The following is a 10,000-nucleotide window of genomic DNA, read 5'->3' as shown; positions in this document are numbered from 1 at the left end:
CATTTGGTCCTACCTGTCATGTCTTTTTCTTTGCTCTCTCTGTTCCTCTGCTGGATCTCCAGGTCAGCCAGTTCTCCCAGTATCTCCATCCCACGATGGGTCCGGGGCCCAGAGGCCCAGCCAGGGGCCGACAGGGGGGGCGACGAGGAGGCGGCGGAGGGGGGCGCGGGCGGGTAGCGGGCGTCCCTGGTGGCGCACAGAGCTGCGGCGATCAGGAGCTCCAGGCTCCATGTGTAGGCCTCCTGGAGCTGGATAGCTGCACTGGGAGGAGGGGGAGGAGGGGGAGGAGGAGAGGACCGACAGGAAGAGGAGGCGTCCGTGGAGAGGATGTTGTCAGAGGCGGAGGAGAGGCCCGGCGTGACTGGGGAAACGGCAGACGGGTAAAGACAACCGCTTGGCAGTGCTGCCGCCACGTCCCTGTGCGGGCTCCCCGTGTTCTCCTCGCACGCCTCGTTCTCCTCCTTATCGTTGTCTTCGACGACGACTTCCACGTTTTCTCCCTCTCTTTCCTCATTCTCTCTCTCCTCCTCCTCCTCCTCCTCTTCCTCCTCCTCCATCATCTGCTGCTCCTCTCCTCCAATGAGCTCCAGAGGCACAGAGACGGTACATTCTATCTGTTTGGAGTCGTGTGACACCTCCTTTGTGTCCTCCTCCTCCTCCTCTTTTTGCTGGTCTTCTGGGTCGTGGTGTGCTAGGCTCTCCTGGTGTGCTAGGTTCTCCTGGTGTGCTAGGCTCTCCTGGTGTGCTAGGCTCTCCTCCAGGCCAGCCTTCAGGTCCAGGCGTCCCAGAGACGACTCTCCTGCTGCGGCTTCGCTTCCCTCAGCTGTGATTGTGGACATCGTCTCCGGGGCCGTTGCCGGGGACAACGGGCACCCGGCGACGGGACGCGATTGCCCTCCGGAGGACGGAGGCTGTGAGACGGAGCGTCCCTTCACCTCCGTCCTCCTCGCTGCTCCCCCCGTCCTCCTCTCCCCCTCAGCACCGCTACGGCGCTCCACCAACAGGAAATCCTTCCGTTCGTCTTCCTCTCCTCTCGCCACCTCCGCTTCTTCTTCCTCCTCCCCCTCTGCAGGGAGAGGCTGGGTGGCGTCGTGGAGTAGTGGGAGGGGCTTGGCGACGGGTTCTGCCGGCTCCGCCTCCGTGGCCGCTGGCTCGGCCAGTCGTGCCTCGGGAGGCGAGGGGCCGGCCTTGTAACCCGTGGCGATGGGAGGGTAGGTGTACACGGGCGGCAGGTCTGAAAGAGACAGACAGTTGTAAGTGCCATGTACACAGGCTAAAGTGTCTCTCTAACAACTGGTCAGGAGCAGGAAGTGCAGAAACAATGAGACAACAGCATTGACAGTATTTTAGAGATGATTGAGGACAGCTGCAATGAAACACTACTGTATTTCCCCTTCAGCTCAGGCTGAGCCTTGTCCACTTGACTCAGGAACTGTGTGTCGCACACGGACCGAAGCACATGGCTATAATGGCCATTATACAGAGCCAGCAGGGTGCGGAGCCTATAGGGAATGTGTGCGTGTGTGTGTGTGTGTGTGTGTGTGTGTGTGTGTGTGTGTGTGTGTGTGTGTGTGTGTGTGTGTGTGTGTGTGTGTGTGTGTGTGTGTGTGTGTGTGTGTGTGTGTGTGTGTGTGAGCATATATGTGCAAGTAATGTGTATTGTGTGCAGAGTATACTATACTATGTGTATAGCAGTGGGGGGGGGGCGGGGGGGTTCTATATCTGGGATATTGATGACACGCTGCTGTCTGCCTGTGATTGCAGCGCCGGCCCTGTCACAACCCGCGCTGTATTATTGATGGTATCCCTCCGCCCCCCTGACAACACAGCCAGATGAATGTGTATCCTTCCGCCTGCTTTCTTTCAAGGACCCCTGAAGGAGAGGAAGGGACCTGTCTGAAAATCCCACTGACCTTCCACTTCTAACGTCGTGCATGCAGACAAACACACACACACACACACACACACACACACACACACACACACACACACACACACACACACACACACACACACACACTGTCCATATTTCTCTGACCTCAATGTTTCTCGGACCGCTGCTCCTATTTTTCGGACATACATAACAGCGCACACACACTCGCGCGCACGCACACACGCACACTCACACACTCACACGCAGTCGCACACACACGCACGCGTGCGCACACACACGCTCAAGGACACACAGACTAAGAGTGCATCCGCGCTTCAAACACTCTCTCCAAAATCAAAGAATAACATGCTTCAAAGAACAGAGCTCTTAGTGAACACTGTAAAATCCTCAGTGTTACTTTAACTCTGAGAGTGTACAAATGTAATCAAGTAGACCTACAAGGGTCCATTTGGTTACACTTGTACACTCTCAAAGTTATAAATGGAGACATTTTCTGTGTAGTGTAGCATCTCCCTCTCTCTCTCTCTCTCTCTCTCTCTCTCTCTCTCTCTCTCTCTCTCTCTCTCTCTCTCTCTCTCTCTCTCTCTCTCTCTCTCTCTCTCTCTCTCTCTCTCTCTCTCTCTCTCTAAGAGAGCCTAAAGTCAACAAATAATATAAATAATAGAAACTATAGAAATAATTAATCCAAGAAAGGAAGCACATAAGTATTAGACAATTCTATGGTCGGTTGCTTTGTGCTTGGGAGGGTCTGAACGACCACAGTCAGTGTGGACTCCTGTCTCCTGTATACATTCATACATTTTCTTTGGACAATGTTTTGGACAATGCAATTTATTATGTTATCATTTAACTCCCTTCAGATACATGTTTTAACACCCATTATTTTACTACGTAGGAATACTGAAGAGAGGGACACAAGGAGACCAGTCTCAGAACTCACCTGGCTCTAAGGATTGTGGGTAGTCCTGAGGCGGCTGGCCCTCTCCCCGGTCGCTCCCCCTGTCCGACCCTTTGGAAAGGTGCGAGGGGGCGGGGCTTAGAGCCGGGGACCTGGGGGCGGCGGCCGCGGGGCTGGGGGCGGGGTTCAGAGGGTTCTGCGGGTGCGGCGGCCTCCTGGAGGGCGAGGACGAGTGGTAGCAAGGCGACTGGCGGCTGGTGGGACACACCCCCGGAGACGGGGTGGAAGACGTCTTGGGCGGAGGAGGGGTGTGGGAGAAGGGCTTGGCCACGCGGGCGGAGGTGGAGGGCGAGGAGGAGGTCCTGGATGACGAAGATTCGTGAGGCGAGTCTTCGATGGTGATGGCGTGCTCCTCTGGCTTTCTCTGCTGGAGGCAGAGACGGAGGGAGGGGAGTGTGACAGATGAAGGGAGAGGGAGAGAGAGGAAGAGAGAGTGATGGAGAGAGGAAGAGAGAGAGAGAGAGAGAGAGGGTAGTAAGAAGGGGAGACAGAAAACAACAGAAGTCTCAGTAACATGTGCACGATCAACCTGTAGGCCGTAAAGACACTGCAAGTGGGCCCCCAAATAAATGGGCAAAACACTAAGATTTTATTGATAACATAACCAATACATAAGAACTCAAAGTACACCACGTTGGTTCCATTGATCCAAGCTGGAACACAATCAATTGATTGATCGTTAAAATAAACGGACCAATGCACCCATCTGACCATGTAAGTGGTCAGGTTGGTGGGCCGCGAATGCTTTCAAGATTTTCAAGTGGGCCCTGAACAAGAAATGCTTGAGAACCACTGATTTAACCCCATATACTTAGTTGAACGGAGTCCCCCAGGGGTCTACACTAGGTCAGCTCCTTTTTCCCCCTCTACACCAAATATCCTTTAAAATAACAGATCTACAAGCTCACAATGCTTTGCCAACACAGCATTTTGTGAGCTTGGCTATTTTCATCGAAATGTTGGCCCCCGGAATAGGGACGCAAGAGTTCATCGGTGTTATTAATGTCTTCAGCAAACACTGCCACATGTGATTGTGAAATGTTTCTGCTGCTGTTGGGAAATCATAATATTTGTGCTGCGTGTGTTGAAAGCGTGCGTTGTGCTACCGAGCCCACCGCAGAGGAACATGACCTGTGTCCAAGACCCCCTGCATCAGACAGTTTCATAACAGCATGGAGATGTCAGTGTCGCAGGATTAAACCGGACTGTATTTTCATGAATGCCATTAGGGGGGAAAACACACAATGACACGTTTCTTCTAGCCACAAGTGTCGGAATAATCAGTGTGGTGTATGTGTGTGTGTGTGTGTGTCTGTGAAGAAAGGTTTAATATGCACCCATGTGTGTGTGTCTGTGGGCGTGCGTACGTGGGTGCATGCGTGCGTGCGTGTATGTGTGTGTGGTGGGAAAAAAACGTTCATTTCACTGAACGAACAATTTCGTTCATGTTCACGGCAATGATCCGTTCAAATGATTCGTTCACGTTCACCGTTCAGTAGCGCTATTGTCTAGTGAAAAACACTATCGTGGGAGCGTTATTATTACATTGCGCATACTGTGTCCTGTGTATGGGGGGGGGGGGGTGGGGGGCATGAACGACAGCGTGAACGTCACAGTTTTAGTTCGTTCACGTTCACGGCCATGAACCAGTTCTTTTGAACGAATCGATCATGATCGACCCATCACTAGTGTGTGTGTGTGTGTGTGTGTGTGTGTGTGTGTGTGTGTGTGTGTGTGTTCTACCTGTCCTAGGGAGTGTCTGTGCATGTGCTCCATAGCCCGCTGCTGCTGTTGGTGCTGTTGCTGCTGGTGGTGCTGATGCTGCAGCGCGTACAGCTCCTGTTGCCGTAGGAACGAGGAGCGGGAGTAGACGGGGTGATGCTGCAGGTGAGAGGAGGGGCCCCGCCCCCCGTACACTGCTGGCCACAGGCCTGACTGTTCCATCACATCTAGAGAGACACATAGAGAAAGAGAAGGGGAGGGGGGGGGGGAATGAGGGAGAGGAAGAGAGGGGATGGAGATGAATGGGAGGGGGGGGGGGTTGGTATTAGTCTTCTTTTGATGTGAGGTCTGTAAATGTCTCACATTATTGTGCGTGGGATGAAACACCTTCTAATGAGATGAAACGAGGTGAAGAGATGGGAAGCGAGAAAGCAAGGAGAAGAAAAAGGGAGGCACCGAGGCAGAGAGAAGGGTAGTTAAGAGGGCCAAAGGAGCGAGCAAAGAAAGAAAGAAAGAAAAAAAGAAATCACAAACAAACAAAGAACGAATGAATGAATGAATGAATGGATGAACGCATGAACATACGAAAGACATAAAGAATGAATGAGTGAATGAAAGGGAAAACATGACGCAAGGAGACAACAAATACTGTACAAAAACTCACATTCAAGCTTGTTGAGCTTTTAAGCAACAAAGCGGTCATCATCACAGCAAGTCTAAAGAAGCCCCCCCCTCACTGAGTGAAGCAGAGGTGGTTTGTGTATCTTTCAACCTTGAATCTAATGCACTATTATCAACCATTGTCTCTCTCCCTGTCTCTCTCTTTCTCTGAGTTACATATGGTGGTCCCTTTCTGTGCATCACAACACTCACATTTTCCCTGAAGCCCACACTGGGCACATAGAAATTCAGACACACACACACACACACACACACACACACACACACACACACACACACACACACACACACACACACACACACACACACACACACACACACACACACACACACACACACACACACACACACACACACACACACACACACACACACACACACACACACACACACACACACACACACACACACATCCCCTCCTTGGCTGCGTTGTCGCTGGGAACCTTTGTTCTGTGAGATTAGCCTGAGTGGGCTAATGTTTCCCAGGGGAAGGGTTCAGTGGATGCACTTCCCCTCTCCGCAGGAACTCCCACGGAGCGAGGCAAAGGAGCAGGGAGATAATTAAATTTCACAGCCTGTTTGCAAAGCAGCATTCACACACACACACACACACACACACACACACACACACACACACACACACACACACACACACACACACACACACACACACACACACACACACACACACACACAATAGCAGGAGGTGTGCCACACGAAACCGGGCAATGTCTCAAAAATCTTCCTCATTCTGCAACACCACTACTACAACCCCACATAACACACACATGGACTCACAGACACACACTTACACCTGTGCATGCAGTGCACCCACGTGCACACAAATGATGGCACATTTATGCGATTGTTCGCAAAATAATACCCCCAAACACACACACACACACACACACACACACACACACACACACACACACATACCTTCTCCCCTTGACCAGTGTGAACCCAGTGGTTAGCCACGGCGGGAGAGATGAGCGCCAGCCTAAATGACTTGCCATAACAGTGGGCAACCCAGCGAGCGGAGGAGAGGCGAGGGAGGGGGGGAGTGGGGTGGGGGGTGGGACGGGTGGAATAGCTGCTCCCATTAACACAGCAATAAAACACCAAACCACTGACAGAGGGACTTAGTCGAGCATTTTACTATGATTAGCGAATGATACTAAAACTCTGGGAGAGAAATGGCAAGGGGCCTCTGATGGTACATCTGGAGAGGGAGGGGAGAACGGAGAGACAGGAGGGAGAGAGAGAGAGAGATGCAGATTCTTGCGCGTGTGTGTATGAATGGAATATGGGATATATCTGCTTGCGTTCTAGTGAAAGGGCTTGTGGTCCATCTTACCGAGGTGGTGGTGGGCTCCAGGCTCTGTAGGGAGGACCACCAGGGGAGAGCCAGGGTCTTGGGTGAGTGAGCCCAGCACTGGCTGCAGAGGGCTGGGCAGACCTGGGGGGAACCCCGGACCCATGCCCACATGGCTCAAACCTGGAATAGACATATGCATTAGCCACTTGACTTGACTACTTAAACCCTCTAGTCTTAGTGGAATGGACTTGAGTTACAAATGTACTCGGGCCGCGTCTTTCCGTCTACACCAAGCTCTCCCGACATAAAATTGCCGATCAGCCCCCAATCTGACACAGAACCACCTCGTCAGGGTCACGGTGGGGATTACCAACCCAACCGAGTATGACGTGAGAGCCAAATGGCATACGCGTGAAAACGGTCAATAAGCTCTGTGCATAACCATAGTCCCGGCTTACCGGAAGGTGGTTTACCTGTTTTCAGTTCCGGGTAATTCTCCCATAAATACGTTGTGATTGGCTGTGCAGCAGCAGATTTGAACCAGAAATATACGAAGATGTCATATGTATCCGGTTCAAATTCACTGCTGAGACAACTGGAGCAGGAAATGGTTATGCCACATTCTGGAAACCTGGGACTATGGTTATGCACAGAGGCTGAGCCTATTCCACTCCACTCCACTCACCGTAGGAATGGCCCATCCAGAGGGAGGGACTTCCTGTCCTCTGCATCCAGTGGTGGTGAGCATGTGCAGACGGGTCTGCCCCCAACTGGCCGGCTCCTCCGGGGACCAGGAGGTGAGAGGTCAGGTCTCCGTGACAGCTGCTGGAGGGGTGGATCCTGGCAAACTCCACCCGCTCCTTATTTTCCCTAAAAGGGCAGAGTGGTTTGTTAGGTGTCGTAACCCCATGCATTCATTATCCATTATCTTACCGCTTATTCTATAGACCTTTTACTATTATTGTATTGAATAATCCAGAAACAGTTAAAGAAAAAGAAAGAAAAACACTTAAAAGACCATTTCACCCATTTCAACCTACAGTATCTTCATTCATTCAATTGGTCCTCACTAATGCTCAGTGTAATATGGTACCATTTTGTCTACTGTGGACAGTTCAGAAATCCGCCTACCAGTGACAGTAGGCAGGTTTAAAAAAAAAAAATGAATGCGAGAACAATGGCTTCTATTATAGCATGCAGTTTCTATTATTGGATTCCCAATCGATGATGTCACTGGTAGGCAGGTTTTCTGAAATGTCCACAGCCCTCCCCTGAGACACAAAGTAAGTAGACAAAAATGGTTCCGTCTTATAATGAGTAGTGAGGACCAATTATATGCAGAAAGGTTGAAAATGGGCGTAGTCCTTTAAGCTCTATTTAATAATTTGTTGTACAATGAAAATAGCCAACCTACAAGCTCACAACCCGACACGTTTCGGTATAAAAATGGTATTGTGTAATTGATTAAACTGGTTTATAGTTCTGTGAACATCTTCATTACCATCATCATCATCATTTGTCATATTATTATCTCCACCATCATCATATTCCTCGTCACCAACGACCATCCACCATCACTGTGCCATTAGTATCCTCAACAACAACAACCACAGCACCATAAATGAAAGGGGACAACAGCAATGGCCTTCACCATCCAGATGATCACTGAGCTCCCATTATGTGTGTGCGTGCGCACAAATGCGCGTGTGTGTGCGTGTAAGTGTGTGCATGTGCGTGTGTGTGCATGCGTGCGTCCCTAATACGACTACATAATAATAATAAGGGGCCGATACTTCAGACACAGCAGTATTAGTGGCAGTAATGTTAATGGATCACACCTCGTCTCAGAGAGAGGAATATCACATCAAAGGGTGAATGGGAGACAAAATGGATGGAGAGAACCAGAGAGGAGAGGAAGCAGCACAGCCTCAGAGAGGCAGAGAGATGCACGGAGGATAAAAGAACCTACAGCTTATCAAGATGAGGGAGAAATGAATAGAGACTACAGCATGTGTGTGTGTGTGTGTGTGTGTGTGTGTGTGTGTGTGTGTGTGTGTGTGTGTGTGTGTGTGTGTGTGTGTGTGTGTGTGTGTGTGTGTGTGTGTGTGTGTGTGTGTGTGTGTGTGTGTGTGTGTGTGTGTGCGTGTGCGTGCGTGTGTGTGTGTGACACCGTGTACCTGATGAGCATCTCTCTGTCTCTGTCCAGGTGATGAAGGGTAATCTGCTCCTCCGTCATCCTCTTCCTCTCCTCTGCCTCCCGGCCCAGCGGATACACAGAGCGAGACACGCCTGAATTAAAAACACACAAGCGGGGGATGTCAGCATTCTTATTTGGCAACGACCAGACTCTGCCTGAAACATGCGTACTGCTTATGGTGCAATTCACAACACTGAATATTAGCTCACTTTGAATGAGAGGTGAATAGACAGTATGTTCTAGGTCAGGGGTTCTCAACCTTTTCTGGATCAGGGCCCATTTGAAAATCTCAAAAGCGTTTGCGGCCCAGTGGCCCACCCATCTGATTACTTAACACTGCAGCATGTAGGCAATGTTATGTTATCATTAAAATCGTAGCGTTTTGCCAATTATTTGGGGGCCCACTTGCGACAGTGGGCCCCCGCCCACAGGTTGAGAACCAGTGTTCTAGGACTACAGTAGGTGAACTGCCTCTTTAAAACAGTTGGGGAAATATTTTTGAAGGTTTTTGAAAATGCCTATAACGACAACTATAAAACATGCCCAGTGACTTTGAATGAGACAGAGAGAGAGAGTCTGACCTTTCATGTTGGGCAGCACCCTGCCCTGCCTGCTGTGTCCAGGGGGCGTGTCTGAAGGGCGGTGCGGGGGCCGGGCGACCGCCACCGCGATCCCCACGGGCGGCTGCCGCACCTCCCCTTCCCCCGCCTCGCCCGTCTCCTTCCCCCCTCGCTCGCCCCTGTCCCCCTCACTGCCGGAGCCTCTCCGGGGAGGGAGGCTCTGTTTGGGAGGGTCCTGCGGGGAGGCATTGCTCCTCCCACCGCCGCCACCTCCTCCGCCCGGTGTTCTCTCACCCCCCGTCCTCTCTGCCCTCTCTCCGCCCTGCTTGAGGCAGCCCAGGCCGCCGAAGGGGCTCCGCTGGGGTAGCAGCAAGGGCTGCTGGGAGCTGTAGTTCATAAGGCTCTTCATGGCGCTGCCCTCTCCTTCCGCGGAGGCGAGGTGTGGCGAGGAGCGGGACGGGAGGGGGAGAGGAGGCTGGGACGTGGGCTGGGTGTGCTGGCCGTTCGAGGCCCTGCCGCCGTCCCCTCTTCCTTCGTGGTGGGAGGACTTCCTCTGGTCGTCCTGGTGTGGCCCCCGTGGCCCCCACGACAGCTGAGAGGGGCCCGTTTGACTCCCGTCCCGCACCTTCTCTTCTGGACCGGCGCCCTGACTGCTGTGCTGCTGATGCCG

At 51.9% G+C, this 10,000-nt stretch overlaps 1 protein-coding gene across 6 annotated transcripts in view; it reads right to left on the bottom strand.

Annotated features, from left to right (window-relative positions):
* Positions 1-10,000, bottom strand: part of bahcc1b (BAH domain and coiled-coil containing 1b) — a 124,278-nt gene that overhangs the window by 33,290 nt on the left and 80,988 nt on the right. For 5 of the 6 annotated variants that reach the window (XM_084077407.1, XM_084077406.1, XM_084077405.1 and 2 more), the window contains exons 5-11: positions 9,352-10,000; positions 8,751-8,862; positions 7,259-7,443; positions 6,613-6,753; positions 4,596-4,801; positions 2,835-3,219; positions 14-1,234 (exon numbers count right to left, since the gene is read on the bottom strand). The exon at positions 9,352-10,000 is cut by the window's right edge and continues 1,559 nt beyond it. In XM_084077407.1, the coding sequence (XP_083933533.1) occupies positions 14-1,234; positions 2,835-3,219; positions 4,596-4,801; positions 6,613-6,753; positions 7,259-7,443; positions 8,751-8,862; positions 9,352-10,000 (2,899 nt within the window). The remainder of the gene's footprint in view (positions 1-13; positions 1,235-2,834; positions 3,220-4,595; positions 4,802-6,612; positions 6,754-7,258; positions 7,444-8,750; positions 8,863-9,351) is intronic. The other variant, XM_084077409.1, reaches the window with a different exon arrangement.

The sequence above is a fragment of the Gymnoscopelus microlampas genome, assembly GCF_963454915.1.
Source record: "Gymnoscopelus microlampas genome assembly, chromosome: 14".
Taxonomy (NCBI): domain Eukaryota; kingdom Metazoa; phylum Chordata; class Actinopteri; order Myctophiformes; family Myctophidae; genus Gymnoscopelus; species Gymnoscopelus microlampas.
This window is presented reverse-complemented; position numbering and strand designations above follow the sequence as displayed.